Below are 18975 nucleotides of genomic sequence, written 5' to 3' on the forward strand. Positions count from 1 at the left end.
TAAATCTTATGCCTGAGCCCTGTGCTGCTGCAATGACTTGGGCAGGAGGCTGGATCAAGGTTTAGGCACTGGTTCAGGGCCCTGCCCTTGGTGTAACATAATGGTAACAGCATCTGAAATTTCATCTTAAAGAAAACAGGTCTCCAGGCTCCTAGCTAGCATGGATATTTAATAAAATAATTAAATGCAGGGGTGTGCATTTTGAAAGCATCAAAACTAAAGAAACAAACCCCTCCAGCAGTGACGAACAGAATATACAGAACTCTTTCTAGTCTTTGCTTACACAGGACTATCATTTATCCCTTAGCTAAGAAAAAAAGTGTCAGTTTAAGGCCCTATATTATATTGCTATAATTCTATCAGGTATCATATCAGGGTATTAGAATTATCTGTAGGAAACCCACAGAAGAAGTTTCTAGGTGGGGTTATACACATGTTACTCTTCCTATGAGGACTGAATTGGCTGTTTATGTTGAAACCTTTCTTCATGGGGCTTTGACACATGCACAGATTTGTTGTGTCGCATTTGTCTTCTCAGGAAGAAATCCAGCTTGCCTGAAGACAATACAGGCCAAAGCTCTCATTGACTAGCATAGGTATGCTGACAATCAGTTCCATCAAGCCAAAGGCAGCCTTCATGCATGGTCCCAGCTACCACCATACCAGAGCAGGGCATGGCTACAGATTCAGGCTAGATCAATGATGAGCCAGGAACAAGACTCTACATGGAATAAACCTGGGTTCTCATTCCCAGAAGCCCACTTTAATAGTCTTTAAAGTGATATTTTATTGATAACTTTAATGTAATGTAAAACTCTTGTTGATCTTGAACCTTTTCACAACCCTTACCCCACACAGGGTGAATTACTACTACTCAGCTTCTTGGTGGTAACTGCTGACACACAGGCTCTTAACTCATGCAACATTCAGTCCTTTCTATTCTCCTGAGGGCAAGCTGACAGTATTCCAATGCTTCAATAATACTGCAGTGGTTGGACGGAGCTTTTAGCAACTTGGTGAAGGGGAAGGTGTCCCTTCCTGCAGCAGGGCAGCTGGAACCAGATGATCTTTAAGATCACTTCCAACCCAAACTGTTCTATGACTCTGAATGCAGAAGAACCCATACATACCAGTGGTCCTCACTGAACTCAACAGAGCTCCCGCTAAAAGGATTTTGTAGAATGTTTAGTGGGACAGGAAAGTTCGTTCCTAAGGCAATCCCAGATCTTTGTTCTGTTCAGAAGAGAGTACTAAGTCTCAGAATTCTAAGACAAACTATACCAGGAAACACTTCTCTTTGTCAGACTGACAAGGCAAAACAGCCATGCAAGGATTAATAGCTGCTTGTCAGCGACACAAACCACCAATATAGCTAAGGAAAAAAACACTACCTTTTTTCATCAGGAATGGACAGAAACACTCAGAAATCATCAGAAACTGTGACCAGCATAATATTAGAAAATTATTTTTATGTAATTCTATTCTGTATTTTAAAGAATAAGCAGCTCTCATGGAGGAAGCTGAGGAATACACATGAGGTCCTTTCCTGGGCTAATGAGAGAGACAGCTTGCATGCTTACAGTCACTTTCGTTTGACCTGATGTAGTTTAGCTGTGATTGTATCAAACACACTTTGCAAGTTAACCAAGATGAAAGATCAAATGTAAGGTTTCTTTCTGCTTAAGAAACTAACACAGTACCATCTTTCAAACTGTATCCTTTGTTCAACCAGTAGTTAAACGAAATACACATTTCTGACCTGTGTCATTTTTATCTTTACACAGCACAGAGATAGGAACAGCAGCACACCTGTTTCCTTTCCAAGTCTTCACTGATCAATAAACCAGGAAATCTCTTTCTACACACTTTCAGTTTATTAAACCACCTAACTACCAGCTTAGTAAAATTACCATGTTAAAGGCAAACAAAGATTCAGCAATTTTTTTCCCTGTGATGGTGCTGAGGTGCTGGGAGAGCCTGCCCAGAGAAGCTGTGGCTGCTCCACCCCTTGCAGTGTTCTAGGCCAGGTTGAACAGGGCTTTGAGCAACCTGATTTAGTGGAAGGTGTCCCTGCCCGTGGCAGGCGAGGTTGGAACTGGATGAGCTTTAAGGTCCCTTCCAATTCAAACCATTCTATGATTCCTCACTGCTTTCCTTGAAAAGAGTTGTATGTAAACTTCTGCACTAGTATCTGCTCTCATAACCAGTAACACCAATTCTTTAATGCAAGCAGTAAAGAACACATGTATAGCCTGGACACAGACTGCCAGCTCAGCCATGGCATTCTATGGTTGAAGTAGCAGGGCATGCTGCAAAAAAAAAAAACAACCCTATTTATCTGGGGACGTGACAAAAGCTTCTGGTATGTATGGAAATGGACAGATTTCACTTATGCAGAGTGTGTGGAAGTTAAGAGAAGCAAGAGTTGTCACAGGAAGGAGGCCAGGATGATTTTGTTTAGAGAGCAGGAGATATATTTTAGTCTTCCACTGTTTTTTACTTGTTTTATTTTTGAGAAACTGTGTATCAGCATAAAATAGGCACACTTTGCATATTGGTAAACACAAGCGAAAAAAAGTAGATACCTAAGAGGAACCAGTTTAAAAACAGTCATCATATATTCCCAATCAGTCAAAGATAGGGGTATCCTTTTAGAAGGAAACGTACCTGTTTCAGGACTTGTTTGATTACAGCTGCTAACAATGCTGTTTGGTATCACTGGAGTGGAGGATGCTTGGATTCTTGACTGAGGTGGGTTTGGATGTAATGAATTTCCTAAAGCCAATCCTGACTGACTGAGCATCCCACAGTTCCCACTAGCCTGCATCTGATTTATTAAACCTGCAAGATGGTTGGTTGTGCCTGGGCTAGTACCATGGACAAAGTTAGTGTTTGTGTTCTGGCAGTGTACACCTTCCCCTCGCAAGGGTAAACTCTGTGCCAGTGAGTTCTGGAGACTGCCAGAGTTCATACTGGTGTCTGCAAAATGCATCTGGTTACCAGTGCATGGTAAAGCAGTATTTGAGCTCCCACAGCTGGTGGTACTATTGCTACTCATGTGAGAGCTTTGACAACTCATGGACTGAAGTAGCTGGGACATGGAACTGATGGGAAAAGAGCTCTGACTTTGCTTTCTTATCAAATCAGATCCAGCTTTGGAAACTCCAGAACTGTCCAACTGAGACTGTCTTAGCAAATTCAACACTGTGGTGGTCGGCTGCTTTCTTTTTCTCAGAGGATCTTTTTGCTGAGACATCAATTTATCTCTCAGTGCTGCTCGGCCACTTTGCCCTTCAGTCGTTGGTAGAAGCACATTGGCAGCAGGAGGGAACATGGTATTTAAAGTGCTATGTCCTTCATTGTTGCCACCACTGGCAACAGGTCCAGAATTGCTACTGCTGTTATTGTTGTTACCAGCAAGTTTATTTTGATTTGCTAGCTGTGCTTTGGCTGCTGCTGAGAGTAAACTGCTTGCTGGAAAAGAGGCAGCGTTGTGCTGGTTCAAGATCTGATTTAAAGGCATTCCCAGCAAACCAGGCTGGCTCTTCAAGGAACCACTTCCAGCCGATGCAGTAGAAAAAACTGCATTGTTTGGAGGATTTAATACATTACTCATTCCAGCAATTAATGGGTTAGGGATGTCCTTGTATTGATTAAGTCCATCATGCTTGGTGGAAGGGCTAGAGGGCATAGATGGTCTTGGTGACCCTATTGTTGACCTTGGGGACCTGGGAGGAACTTTAATTCCGCTACAGGATGACTGTGGTCCTACTGGAGGCAGCAGGAAATTTCCATGATCTGATGATGTGGAGGAAGAACGTGATCTTTGGGGAGAAGCCTCAATCCTTCCAATAGCGGATCCCATCATATGAACTGGGGATGTCACTGGTGAAGGAGAGAGGGAAGTTGAAGCAGAATGTTGAACTCTTTGAACATGACTTCCATGGTTCATGTGACCAGGTTTTACAGTTGGCAAAGGAAGATTACTTGGCAAAGGGACGACAGCAGGAGGCATGCTTACATTCATCACAGGTACCTGAGAGTGGACATTTGAATGGAAAGTAGTTGGGTTAATGATAACAGGATTCTGATTCACTGGTTTGCTAGGAATAGGGTCAAGTATGCCAAGCGGATCCTTTTCCGATGTTAATGGCTTTTTCTGAAGAGCACAAGAAGGTGGTGGAGGAGGTGGGGGTGGACCTTGGGGTGGTTTATGGTGAAACATTGCTCGTGGTATTTCCATACCAGTTGAAAAATTACACATGGGTTTTTTCATTACTGGGCTTTTTGTGGTTAAGGTTGGGGAAAGAGGTATATTAGTCCTTCCAGCCATTGCACAGGATGACTGTATAGGAGAACCATGTAGCATTACTGATGGTGGAGACAGAGGTGTCCTGTTCATGTGAATAGGACTAGAGTTGGGTGCTCCATGAAAATTGGGATTGTTCCTTGTAAAAACATCAGGGCTTCCAAGTGGGTCAGTCCTAGGAGAGATTGAGCCATCTCCGTATATCTGTGATCCTGATGAAGCTGGACTGGGCATCCCACCATGACTGCCACGATACGGAGACTTCTGTCCAAGTTCGTTACTACCCAATCTCTGCCTAGGATAGACAGAATGAAGTTCTTGTTGCTGGCTTCCAGCCATTTCTTGCACATAAAGCCTACCCATGGCATTAGATGCCCCTATCATCAACTTGAAAGGAGTCTTACATTCTGGCATCACAGAATTTGTAATTCCTTCATGTGATTTATTCCTCATTGATCTTGGAGTTGCTGCTCGAGTAGGAACTACTGGAGTTGCACCTGATATTAAAAACAAAACAGTTACTGTTTTGAAATCTGGTATCCCACATTTCAGTGCAAAACTGCTGTGTGTGAAAATATTCATAAAAGCTAGAAACCCTTTTGGCTAAACTTTTGCCTCAACAGAAATAATACCTAAATCACCAAGTAGTTGTGGAATGGTGCATGCTACCCTACTATATAGTATAGACCTTAATTCCCATGTAAAGACTGCATAAATATGGACAACTTTATATCTTTTTCCTTCCCTTTTGTAATTTCTTTCTAACCATCATCTCTGGTGTCCTACTCCTGAATCTCCAGCATCACCACTTTGGCTGCTGCTCAAAGAGCTGGCAGGAGCAGCAGGCTTATCACTGTCGCAGGGAAAAGGAGCCTCTGGCACCATCTATTGAATGCAGGAGGAACAAAGCCCAGCAAGGGTTTAGACTAATTTCTCTTCACCCCACCCGGAAAAGGGTCCTGCCCTAAATCCTGTCACCGTTGAGGATGAATGGGGAGCTGTGCCATATGACTTTGGCCCAGATTTGTACTGAGCAAAGCACTTAATTGGAGAGACTGAAGAGACTGTGGCTGTGCAATGCAGGGTGCAGCTTCTCTGGCTGCTCCACATCACTTGCTGGTACCAAAGGCACTGAGTTCCAGTCCACAGAGTTAATCTGTTCCTGGGAACTGCCGTGCTAGAAAGGTGAGGATGTATGTTACATCATGTCTTGCATTTCTTTACTGAATTAAGGCGTTTCCTGCAGTTTCTGCAACTAGCTTTGCTTGGGGTGAAGATGCTAAATTTAAGAAGGGGCTCTACCTTGTATGTTTGTTTTCAGAATAAAGGCCTTGGGGATATTTGCATGTATGCAGACATGTGAACCCCTCTACAATTGGAAATCTTCCTGTACATCCCAGTTTTGAGACCAGACCTACCTAGCAGCAGAAGACCACTATCGTTTTCTGCCCACTAGTATCAGTTTTATTTAAAAAGATTTTTTTTTTCAACATTTTACCTTAAAAACACCATCACAAAAGTAGCTCCAAGTCTGGTTGACTTTCTGCCAGTTTTTGTTGCTCTGGGAATTTGTAATTCAGTTTGGAGTACTTGGCATGCAGCCTCTGAATACGTAAACTTAAACTTGAATAACAAGTTGAAGATTTCATGTTCAAATGAATTCAGAGATGCCTTTAAACTGCTTTACTCAGAAGAACCCAATTCCCTTCTTTCCTTCAGCCTGGCCATAGGGGACAGATGGCACTGACAATTCTCCCTTCATTCTATTTGTTCAACCAGCTACATCATGACAGAAACAAACATATTACTTTTCCCAAAATACAACCAAAGTCTCTTTTAGGGGACAAATTTCAAGACTGAACTGCAAAACGAGTATGAGAACCCTCACCTTGAATGCTGGACCTAAGCATAGTCAAATGTAAGTGTGCATAAATGAAGAGACATTTTGTTTCAAAAGCCAATTTATAGGGAAATTTTCTTCTTTGCTTAGTGCACAAAATTCTGATCAACAAAGAATGACCATATAAATGTGACTCATGTCTTTAATATTTAGTTGGGTTTATCTCCTTAATTTTGCTAATTTAAAAAAAAGAGTAATTTAAGGATGACTCAAAGAATAAAAAAATAAAGAAAGTGCATAGTAATTTGAAAAATTGTGCTGATAGTTACAAAAATGCACTGCAAAAAGCAATTTAAACACAGCTTTAAAATAAAAAATAGCAATTTGAAATTGCAAGAGCACATTGGTCCTACAAGTAGCACTGGTTTCTCAGACTTGTCTCTGTATCTGAAATATAATATTTATTTTTATGCTCTTAAAATTTTCCACTTTGAAGTCAAGCTACAAAGTGGTTAGCAATTAGCCAGCAATATAGGGGTGCAAAAGAAATGTCAGATTATCAAGGGCCATTTCCCAGAAGTTGTGTGTATCAGAGTATATAACCATAAACTTTTCAATCTCTGTCTTAAAAGTAAACTTCACCCCTTTGTGCTAACCATTTGGATTTGTAAGACTACTTCAGAACCTTTTCTTGTAATCCTTACAAAGTACCTCATTTTCAATTGAAGTTTCTATGCAATTCTGGTTTTGTAGCTATTTCTTTCAGTGCTAACTTTGTCCTTCAGCTTAAGGAGCTTTATTTCTGTAGTGATTCTCCTGATGCTTTTATTGACAGCAATCACATCTCCTTTCAGCCACCATTTTGCTAGGCTGAACATGCTAAACACTTCTAGATTAATTCCATAAACAGGCTTTGCAGTTCACTAAGAGCAAAGCCTCTGCTCTATTTCAGCTTGAGTGCCGCTAGCGAGAACAGCAGTGCAGGAAGGCAGTACACATACAACAACATTTGTACTTCTCTTTGAGTCACATTGATCTGCACTACACTGCCATCTGGTACTGTTCACAGACATCTTTGATCAGCTACTATACCAAGGTCCTCTTTCTCAGTAATTTACAGCTAACAGCTTTTTTCACTGGTCACCAGGTGGATGACCTCACAATTAACAGAATTTGTAGCTATACCTTTCCTTTTCACTCCTGGTCTCTATGATTCCCCCAGTTTTTCAACATGTTTTGATCTTCTCTTGTTTTGCCAATACCTGTCAACTTCACCCATCAACAAATTGCCTCATTTTTGTTGATATAGATCATTAAGATGCTAATCCAGGTTGGTCCCCCCAAATAATCCTTCAGAAATTACAGTGGAGATCTTCTCTTACTGTATATTCTGCCTTGCAATACAATTTCCCATTTAGTCAAGTCCTTAGCCACATTCTAATCTCTTTATAATCACTTTATTCTGCTTCTCTAATTTCCCATGTGACAGAATATCAGACATATTACTACAGTTCCAAAAGATGAGAGCTAATGTATTTTCTTTGTCTAGAACAATCTGATATCTTTTCCAAGAAAATCATGCTCTTAAATGTGTGCTGACCTGCTTTTTAGACTCATTTTCTAACCACCTACATCCCTCTAATTACTACCTCAATTTTTAACATGGATCTGTTTACTATTTTGCTCATAGATACATTAGACTTTTGGGGGTGGTTCTGCATAATAATTACATATATTTAAAATCAAGTAACCAAATGATTCTGTATGGTTTTACTTACTTGTTCCACCACCAGGACTAGTTAGAACTAGTGAAGGATGTGGTGCTTCCATGCTTTTATGAAGTGTAGCCACAGCAATAATTTTCCTTTTATGTATGCATAGTTTGGTGACATCTTCGTCTGCCTTAACATCTTCAGCAGTTCTTTGCTTCACAGCAGCTCCAGGATCAAAATTAAAGACCTAAGAGTAAAAATTCCAAGGTTTAAAATAGCCATTAGAGGTAGCAAACTCACCAAATATACCTAAACCAAAAATTTTACATAGAATTAAATTTGCCCCAGTTCCGTAGAGCTATCTGACTGCTCCTACACTGCCCAAGAGATACCTTCATAGCACATTTCAAGTTTATAAATAAAAAGCAAATATAATCAGTAACAGCCATGGAAGTTGTCATCTAGCAACAGAAATTTAATCCTCCTTGGTCTCAAGAGTATGGAGGACAAAGAGAAAGGACCATGTGTATTTGAGATTGCCCTGTGATTAAGAAGAAAAGTTTTACTTTATATATAGAATATAAAATTGTGAAGCTGATACTGAAGCTATTACATAAATCAGTGTTTCACTCTGGTTCTCCCATGTTAACGTGATGCTGGTGACAGAAGGTTTCCAGTTTAATAGTAAAATCTTCAAACACCACAAAACCTGAGTCAGATGTTTTCCATGAGGGAAAAGGACAGAGAGCAGATTAATTTTTTGTAAATTTTATGGTAAATCTTTGGGTATATACCACTTATCTCATTTAATATATAAGATCAGAGCAACGACTAGCATGGCATAGCACATCAGCTGACATAGCTCATAAGGATTATAGTACAGAGATCCATAATGATATTTTTCTTTACCTTGGGAAGAACAAGAGGACATTCTAGGCCACACTTGCATGTTCCATCAGTCAGCAAGTAAGTCTTCACCTGCTCCAAGCAGGATAATAAAGACCCACTGGGACTGTAAAGGAACAGAAAGGATGAATACAAGCTATATATCATGACTTCTAGTTACCATCATAACAGCTCACATACAGAGTATTTATGATAACACAGCTGAGATTTTTTTTTATAGTACTTCTTGCTTTTAGTCAGGAACTGAGATGGTCCTTATCAAAACCAGCTCACCAAACCACATTTTAAAATAAGATTTTACTATAAAAAACAGAGGAAATGCAGAAATAAGAAAGAATCTCATATTATTGATATTTAATATTCACATTAAAGCCCTGCTTGAAAGCCTTAACTACTGCTTAACTACACTAAGAGATTATTTTTCTCCCTCCTCTCTCCTATTAAGTGAAACACAGGCAGAGTGCAGTCCCCGTGGACCTCCTTCCCTTCTATCACATCACTGCAGCTCCATGCAGGCATGACATTCATCTGTATTTTTTAGGACTGTGACCTCATTTAAAAAGAAAAAACCCACAGAAGTGTGCTGCAAGTATGAGAAGACACATACAGCAAAGGGACCACAGTAATAAAACCTGTTGTGGTCATGTCTCTTAGTTGCATAAACAATTTGATTTCATTCAGCTAAAATTTCAACCCTCTCACTGAAAGTGAGAAATATTATACCAAGAAGGCAGTCCAGTGAGTTTCTGATAAACTGCACTTGGATTTCGCTAACTCCCACCAAAAAATCATTATCTCCACATCCAAAAATAGGACACTGAAAATTCTGTTACGGCAAAATCACTTATTCATAAGATGAAAAAGTTCTTATGTCACAAGCCTCTAACTTCCAGACTGCTCTTTATTACTTGGCCATCTAAGCTGTTTATCAGGGAAAGAATACAGTAATTTATGAGGACAGCTAAACCACTGGTTCTTAATGCAGCTGTAAACAGTCCTTATTTTAACTATGATGAACTTTCTTTCTTAAACCCAAATGTATAAACACTTAATTCTGTGCAAGTAACATGTAAAGCAACACCAGCAAGTGACATTTATAGTTATGACAACAATTTAAATAAGTAATTTATTTGCCTGACTTGACCTGAAACAGTTATTTCAGAGAGAACTCTCCACGTCACCATGTAACAGTGACAGTTCTGTGGGTAAGCAAGATAACACCAGGCTGGATGAGGCTTTGAGCAACCTGGTCCAGTGGAAGGTGTTCCTGACAGTAGCAGGGGGCTTGGAACTGGATGGTCTTTTAGATACTTTCCACCCCAAACCATTCTAAGGTTCTACAATTAAAGAGCAATCTAAAAACAATGGTACAGATATGAAGCGATAGGTCAGGTCACCTTCCCAGTCTTAAGCTGAAATACTTGGTAAGCAGAGGAAAATTACTTTTTATTTTTCTGTATCTTCATTTCAGTTATAAACTGGTTAAACCACGATGCTTCCATTATCATATTTTAACTTGGTGAGTTTCACTTGTTCTCTACAGGTCTGCATTTCCAGCGCTGGCTGACCACTTTGGACTTTCCCAGCCTGCCTTGACTATACACGCAGGAGCAACTGCTCACCCCACACATGATCCACACTTAAAGATGCAGCAGCTTCTCATCGGAGAAACTCAGACTGGCATTTACTCTACACTATCTCACCTACATGCAAAATCTTTACAGACACTTGCTGTGACACTTAAAAACTCATGTTAAAAGCTGTCCCTCAGAATATGCTCTAGAGTCAGGATGGCATTTTATTTGCATTGGTGAAACAGGACAACCGAGCAACAAGAGTAAAGCTATACCATCAAGAGTTCATTTTGCACCCTCCTAGTTCTAGGGTAAAGCAATTTTAAATATCTTTCTTTGGTGTGTGGTTTGCATAGGCACACATCCAATGCACTGACCATCAGTGGGTGAAAAGGAAGGTTGGGATACTGACTCTTACCAGAAAAGTGCAGATCTGTCCACTGAATCTGTGGCATGTGGGATTTAGCAGTCCTACTGAACATGTACCATAGAATGGTTTGGGCTGGATGGCACCTTAAAGATCATTCTAGTTCCAACCCCTCTGCCACAGTGGACACCTTCCACTAGATCAGGTTGCTCAAAGCTGGCCTTGAGCACTGCCAGGGATGGGGCAGCCACAGCTTCTCTGGGCAGCCTGCACCAGGGCCTCACCACCCTCACAGGGAAGAATTTTTTCCTAGTATCTCATCTAAACCTACCCTCTTTCAGTTTAAAGCCATGCATATATGCATAGTTATTTGTTCATAAGAATCAACAAAATTTTTAAAAAAGCCTTTTTCCTGGACAGACCTGTTTAATCGCAAAGTTATCTTCTGTGCGCATAAATTTCCTCACGGTCCTATACTTTGAGGGATAATCCACAGCTTCCCATGTAAGAAAATACCAGCTTTTTTCAGCGCCTAGGTAATCCAGAAGTTTTAGGCCTCCCAAAAAACCAAGGAAGAGCAAATGATAAAATATATTTGGATTTGTTACTGATGGGTGAGATACCTGTTCCCTTTATTAAAGTGCTTTCCTCAGTTTATTCCACCGATGACTTCATGAACAGTAAGCTGAGGAAAACATTTAGGTGCTACTTTAAGGCAATAGCACTATTTTACCTAGAAAATCACTGAGACTCAGTGCTTTTATCACGTAATAAAAACTGGTTAATTAATGGGTTTGCTCCAAAGCAACTGTTGACAATTGTTAGAAAAGCAAGCACACTTTATAGAATCAGAATAGTTAGGGTTGGAAAGGACCTTAAGATATCTAGTTCCAACCACCCTGCCATGGGCAGAGACACCTCACACTAAACCATATCACCCAAGACTTTGTCCAACCTGGCCTTGAACACGGACAGGGATGAAGCATTCACAACTTCCTTGGCCAACCCATTCCAGTACCTCACCACCCTAACAGTAAAGAATTTCTTCCTTATACCGAACCTAAACTTCCTCTGTTTAAATTTAAACCCATTACCCCTTGTCTTATCACTACAGTCCCTAATAAAGAGTCTCTCCTCAGCACCCTTATAGGCCCCCTTCAGATACTGGAAGGCTGCTATGAGGTCTCCATGCAGCCTTCTCTTCTCCAGGCTGAACAGCCCCAACTTTCTCAGCCTATCTTCATACAGGAGGTGCTCCAGTCCCCTGATCATCCTTGTGGCCTCCTCTGGACTTGTTCCAACACTTCCATGTCCTTTTCATGTTGAGCACACCAGAACTGCACACAAGACTCCAAGTGAGGTCTCATGAGAGCAGAGTAGAGGGGCAGGATCACCTCCTTCAACCTGCTGGTCACGCCCCTTTCAATGCAGCCCAGAATACTGTTGGCTTTCTGGGCTGTGAGCACACACTGAAGCTGCCTCATGTTCATTTTCTCATTGACCAACACCCCCAAGTACTTCTCCACAGGGCTGCTCTGAAACTCTTCTCTGCCCAACCTGGAGCTGTGCTTCGGATTGCTCCAACCCAGGTGTAGGACCTTGCACTTGGAAGGAAGAATAACTAGAATGAGTCCTTATTCAGCTAGTTAAGTTATGTCAGCTCTTAAATGATACACTGATTTTCCCTTGGACAGCTTTTGAGTCAATATTGTTTGGCCTTTCATTCTCTCAATAAATGCTGTGTATATTTTCAGGGTGGCTGTTCCTTCAGAAAGGCAGAGCAGCACTGGAGCAGGTTACCTAGAGAGGCAGTTGAAACTCAATCTGTGAAGATGCAGCTGGTGAAACCAACCCTTCCTTATAAAGGGCTGACCTGATCAAGTGCTGCAGGTGCTCCATGTCAAGTAGGAGGTTAGACTATTTGACTTCCATCCCTCCCAGCTAATATATCCTACCATGTGACTTCCACCAAACAAGAATGTAAGAGTTGTGGACCATGATAAACAACTTTTCTTAATCAGAAGGGCTTACAGAAGGCAATCAGAAAATTGACCATTAGATTAAAGAGAAAAAAAATACACGGTCTAAACTTGGGAAGAGGGCAGAAATAATACCAGCTTCCCCAAGCTGAAAAACGTAGCTAGTAAACCTAACAGAATCAACAAGAATAAAACAAGTGTTTTGTGTAAGGCAATTCAGAACAGAAATATTAAAGTCTCCCTGAATAAAGAAAACGCTAAAAAAAATAGAAAAGCAAGTAACTGTCAGAATTATACCAATATTTACTGATTTATAAACATGTAAGATACATGCTTGAAGAAGCAGCGCAAGCTTTGTGGCTTGCTTCTTACAGCTGCAGAAAATGAAGTTCAAAAGCAGGTATGACCATCAGGCATATAAAATTATCAAAGCATTATATGTCTTGATGCCTGCCTACGTAGATGATGGGGAAAAAAAAATTAACCTACCAACAACTTTGTCTTTCTCATTGATTTTTAACTAAGGCAGAGGCCCAGTAAATTACAGCTGTAATGAGAAATACAAGGGGAAGGTGATTTATCGTTGACATGCATATCACTAACATGGATTTTGTTTGATTCTGCTAATTGAGAATATAAACAAGAAACACTGGAATGCATTTGATGTTTTATGGTAGTTTAGTGTAAAACAGGAGTATGCTTTGACTCATTAAAGAATTTTGTATTGGTAATACATAAAATGTGAAGAAGTGGTTATTTTAATCACCAACTAGTGGAGTAAGATTAAGCAAATAATTAACTGATAATCATTTAGAATTCTGTAATGTAAACCTGATGTACCCATATTTTGTTAAAGTTAACTTTGATCTTTTTTCCAATAACATTTAATTTATAGTCTGTTTGTCTGAACACATTAATTTAATAGTAATTTCCATGCATTTCTTTGACTATTCCAGTGAGAAGCAAAAAAAAAAATCCAATAAGCTAACAAACAATCAAATAACAACAAAAATCCAATAAGCTAAACAAACATGAGTATTTATTTAAAAAGGGATACTTTAAACTTTGGATTAGGCTTGTGTTCTTGTCTTTCCTACATGAAAAATGTGTGGAATCTACAGAAGTAAGTCTTGCTGGAGAATGTCAGTGTTACTGGACAAAGGATCTTTACAGGATATATAAACCCCAACATTTTCTGCAGCTACTAAGGAGTTGCACCACTTCAATTTCCTTTCAAAAGAGAGTAAGTAAACCACAGAAATATAGTTGAGACCTGGAAGATAAAGCCAGAAAGGACTTATGGAAGAGCTACAGACTGTCAGGATAAAGCTCCATGGCACTGCATAAACTGAGCTGAAGGCTTGCTGCTGACAGAAGACAGTCTCACTCTGCCTTATCACTCATGAACCGTTTGTACATCTGATCATGGTGCTGAATGCAACCAGCAAAGCCTTTTACAAAAAGCCCATGCTGGTGCAAGGAAAAGGCAATGCCTGTGCATCTGGGAATTGGCAAAAGACAGCAGAGATTTCTTAATGTCTCAGATGTGGCATATAACTAAAACTCTGGTTAGTTTCATTGCAAAAGGTTTGAATAATAAAGATGTTAAGTAAGGTTAAATCTGCTACTGCTTAGCTTTAAAACCCATACGACAATAATAAGTAATAAAGAACTATTCATGCCTAAAGCAAAATACGTATTATTATCATCAAATTTTCAAGACCTAGCAATATTAGATTTCAGACTATGTTAAGGGCATGCAAATGGCACGACTGACATAAGTGGACTCCACTAATACCAGCAGAAAAAATGATCTCGCACTTCAAAAAGAACAAGCCCTGAAGTTTTGGAGCACAAAAGATGAGCTGACTGACTAATTCACTACATGTTCTGGCAAAACTACAATGAAAATAAAACCAGTAACCACCTCAGATAACCTTACCTGATATAGAGCACTCCACTTTGGTCCACCCTTCGCTGCCAACCAACTGGAACTTGAACTGCTGGTGGCCCTCCATCCGTGTCCCCTCCGTCACACTCCTTTCCACCATTCATTTTTCTGTTTCTGTTTATGAGTCTTCAAAGATATCAACAGTAAGATGATATCCTTTTACTACATATCATCATGGCCCCCCAGAGAAGGCCATTCAGTACACCTTTCCCCAAACTGTACAAAGTGCATTGGGAGGCTCCAGCTCAGCTTGAAACCAAGTCCTTAAAAGTGGCCATTTTTGTTAATGAGTCACTTTTCCATTATAATCCACATTAAATATGCAATGTTTAACTCCTTATATATTCATAAGGATGAACTATATAGATAAAAATTAGTGCTTCCAGCTTGGGAAAATCATAATTCACCAATCCTTTGTTACCTGTCAGAAAGGAGAATGGGGAAAAGGAGAATTTCTAGTTCAACAGCATGGCTCCAAGCTTGATGACTGTCTAAGATAACTTGTTTTTTGTGAAAGCTTGTCTCATTTTTATAAATATGAGTCAGATCTAATACCTCCAGGTATTATACCCTTTATATGCCACATTCTTTTTGTTTTCTTTTTATCTTCCATTCATTATCCAAGTTGTCTTCTTGAGTTTCTTTCATGATTCCCTGGCTCCAATGAAACAGCCTAAAAAACACAGATACAGAAAACACATGAGCCATTTTCTGAAGTCTTTCAGCCCAGTTCCATAACTCTGGAAGATGTATACAGCTGCATCAATTTAAAGAGCTTAGAATCAAAATTTTAAATGACAATGGAACTATCAAAATAAGGCTGAGGGTGAATAAAATCCTGCTAGCATCGTCTATTTGTATGTGGATGCAACAGAGCTACATCTTAAAAGCTATGAGAGTGCAACTGTTACTAAATAGTTAATGTACAGTTTGGGTGAATTAAGGGATGTATCTTTTAACTCAATAGTTTTACATATGCTTCTGTTCAGAATTATCAACAGATAACTAGCTCAATTAATGCCCTTTAAAATTTGTTTATAAAGCTGAACAAATTTAATGTGAAGAGAGATGGTTCTAGGGTTGGTAATATCTATAAAATGGGAAACCCCCGCATTTAGACTAAATTAATAATCTTACAAAAAATTGTATAATAAAAAGGGAAAAGCCAGCATCAACACACTGCTCTCAGAATGCCTGTGAAGCAATCTTAATATCATAAGTAATAATTCCCCTCATATGATTATACTGTACAAGCAAATCTTCATGAAAGAAGCTCAGAATGATGTAAAGTGTGGTGTCGCTTCAGAACAGTTTTTCAAGTTGACCAGGTGAGACTTAACTCTTGAGGTGGGACATTTTATTAAGGCAAGACAAACATGGAATATGCAATTCAAATAGTAAATACCCCAGAAAAAAAACCCCAAACCCTGGAACTCAAAAGTAAGATGGCACTGATGACTACCGTAGTAACGTTAACAGGTTTTATTTAGAATCTCATGTCAATTCTGCCTTATTGCTAGCACTAATGTTATGCTAATATTTTAAAACATAATGTTACTACAGACCTGACTGATTTTAATAAGAAAATGTTTATTGAGGTGGAGATGGAACACAAATATGTAAGATCCTAAAACATTTCTGCAACAATACCAACAAGACATTACATCTATATTTAACAGTCACAACAGATCCTTCCTTCAAGACCACTAAATGAAGACTACAGAGGCATAAATATAGTCCTCAAAAGTATTCCCTTAGGTACACTTATGCAGCCTGTCCTCTTTAGATGTGCTACTCAGAAATGTCAAGTTCAAAATGCTAAAGAAGAAAAAATAAATGGCCATGGTATTTACATGAAGGGTGTGGACTAGAAAGGAGCCGGGTGAACATACCCCCTTCGTCTAAGGCACTGAAATCTAAAGAACAGAGTGCAAGTTTCAGAATGAGCGTGACTTTCTGCAGTACAAAGCCTTCTAGAACAACCTGGCACTGTTCTGCAACTTTGTTGTACTCCAGAGCACTCCAACAGGATGTAACCCATAGCTGGCCAAAATCAGGGAAGGGATAAGGAAAAAATGACAAGACCTTGCACTCTGACAGTGGTGAGATGACCAAGTACCAACCAGGAACAGTTACACTGAATGCACCTTGCTCTCTCTCTCCTATGAAAACAATCTACCCTTTAATCTCTAAATCTGGTGCACAGAAATAGGATTTGGAGAGCACTCAGCAACAGTTCAGGACTCTAGCAGGTTTTCAGTGTGGAAGTTCTGGCATTTGATCGGTTTTATCCTTATTAAGAAGGTAACAGATGATGCTTCATCAAAACTAAGGCAGAATTTACCTTCAAGTTTCAGCATTATTGCTGAATGCTGCACTGGTATTTTTATTGTAGGTCTTGTGCAAGGCTGAAATGGGTACATAATTTCCCTAATATTTCTAAAGAGAATTAACCTTTTGTAATACAGTAAAATCAGAATCAGAAAATACATACTTAAAATGCTGGAAGCACATGGAAAGTGTTGCTCACCTCTTAGCCTGGTCTTGCTCTGGTTCAAACTGCTATTTAGAGCAATGGCACTGGATCCATTACAAGAAAATAACAGCCATCAATTTCTTTTTTTGCAAAAGCAGCAAGAGAGATGCTTTGAAATAACCTTGTATTTCTACTGGTTCTGCAATGTCTTGCCTCAGCTAATGTCCCATTCCATCACAACCATAATACTTATCATCTAATCAAGATAAACCATTTTTCTATACTGCATATAGCTTGAAATGGTACTAAAAGAAGCAAAATAATACAATTAACTGCTTCTTCTTTGGGAAACAAATATATTTACTCAGTACAGTGAATTGGAATAAAAGTCACAGAATGGTTTGGGTTGGAAGAGACCTTAAAGACCATTGAGTACCAACCTCCCTGTCACAGGCAGGGACACCTTCCACTAGACCAGGTTGCTCAAAGTCCCATTCAACCTGGCCTTGAACATTGTCAGGGAAGGGGCAGCTACAGCTTCTCTGGGCAACCTGTGCCAGGGCCTCACCACTCTCACAGGGAAGAACTTCCTCCTAACATCTAATTTAAATCTCACCTCTGTCAGTTTAAAGCTATTTCTTTTTGTCAAGTCTCTACACACCCTTGTAAAAAGCCCTTCTCCAGCTTTTTTTGGCCCCTTTAGGTAATGGAAGCTGCTCTAATGGAGCCTTCTCCAGGCTGAACAAGAGCAGCTCTCTCAGCCTGTCTCCATAGGAGAGGTGGTCCAGCCCCCAGAGCATTTTCATGGACTCCTCTGGACTTACTCCAACAGGTCTGTGTCCTTATGTTGGGGGTCCCAGAGCAAGACACAGTACTGCTGGTGGGGTCTCACCAGAGTGGATCACTTTTTCTTTAGGAGTCCTAGAGACTAAGGAATTGCAAACTAACACACGGATTTGAGTGATGTCAAAAATGAGAATGAATCAGAGCATAGGTATGATGATCCATTTTCCATTTTTCCCCAGATACAAAAATACCTCAAATATCACACTCACCCTAAACAGAAATAGTGAACTAGACTATTCACATTATCGACATTTGACCATTTATCTTGTAATTTACTGTGCTCAAATGCAAGCTGCACTCTGTAAGGATACACCAATGTGCCTGTGTGCAATGAATCATGTAAAGGAGGGCTAAGACTTCCTGGAAGCCTCTTAGTGAGTGAGCTAATGAGTGTGCTAATGAGTGTGCTAATGAGTAAGCTAATGAGTAAGCTAATGAGTGTGTAACTAAACATGTAGAAGTACATAGGTAATTGGTGTGTAACTAGTCATGTTGTATAGGAACACACTCACAGAAGTAAGATTTTTTGACTAAACCCCAGCATGATTCTGTGCACATTTCCAGATTTCCACAAACTGCAGGCAATAAAATACCCAGTACATCTGCTAACCATTGCACTTTTCTGTCTGGCATTAATGGCAGAAGTAAGAGTTTGCCAGTGAAGGTTTGGTACTGAAATCCTTCACTAAACTGCATGTGCAGAGTTGCTATTTTATTTTATTTGTGTAATGCCATAGAAGAATTAAACATAGTACCTGTCTCTTCAAGAAGAGTTAAATCCTCTCAAATCCAATTCAAAGGACCCCCCTTTGCATTTCCCAATAACTGGTTGTCAGCCAAACAAAGAAAAAGGATCTAAGGAAGGTAGCAGTGAAAAACAGGATGAGTTATTTAAACCAGGCTGGGTCTGGGTCTTTTGCACCTTAGTGCTGGTATAGGCTCATTTTACAATACGTTTTACGTGACAAGGCAGCCTAGATACGAAGCTGTAAGTTTAAAGGGACAACTGGAGGGG

General features: G+C 39.8%; 1 protein-coding gene across 9 annotated transcripts in view; it reads right to left on the minus strand.

Annotated features, from left to right (window-relative positions):
* The window catches only part of MBD5 (methyl-CpG binding domain protein 5), a 154665-nt gene that overhangs the window by 33478 nt on the left and 102212 nt on the right, over nt 1-18975 (minus strand). For 8 of the 9 annotated variants that reach the window (XM_034061414.1, XM_034061413.1, XM_034061417.1 and 5 more), the window contains 4 exons: nt 14630-15311; nt 8771-8873; nt 7928-8108; nt 2668-4806 (listed from right to left, as the gene is read on the minus strand). In XM_034061414.1, coding sequence (XP_033917305.1) covers nt 2668-4806; nt 7928-8108; nt 8771-8873; nt 14630-14742 — 2536 coding nt within the window. In that variant the 5' untranslated portion in view covers nt 14743-15311. The remainder of the gene's footprint in view (nt 1-2667; nt 4807-7927; nt 8109-8770; nt 8874-14629; nt 15312-18975) is intronic. The other variant, XM_034061412.1, reaches the window with a different exon arrangement.

The sequence above is a fragment of the Melopsittacus undulatus genome, chromosome 4 (assembly GCF_012275295.1).
Source record: "Melopsittacus undulatus isolate bMelUnd1 chromosome 4, bMelUnd1.mat.Z, whole genome shotgun sequence".
In the NCBI taxonomy this organism is placed as follows: Eukaryota; Metazoa; Chordata; class Aves; order Psittaciformes; family Psittaculidae; genus Melopsittacus; species Melopsittacus undulatus.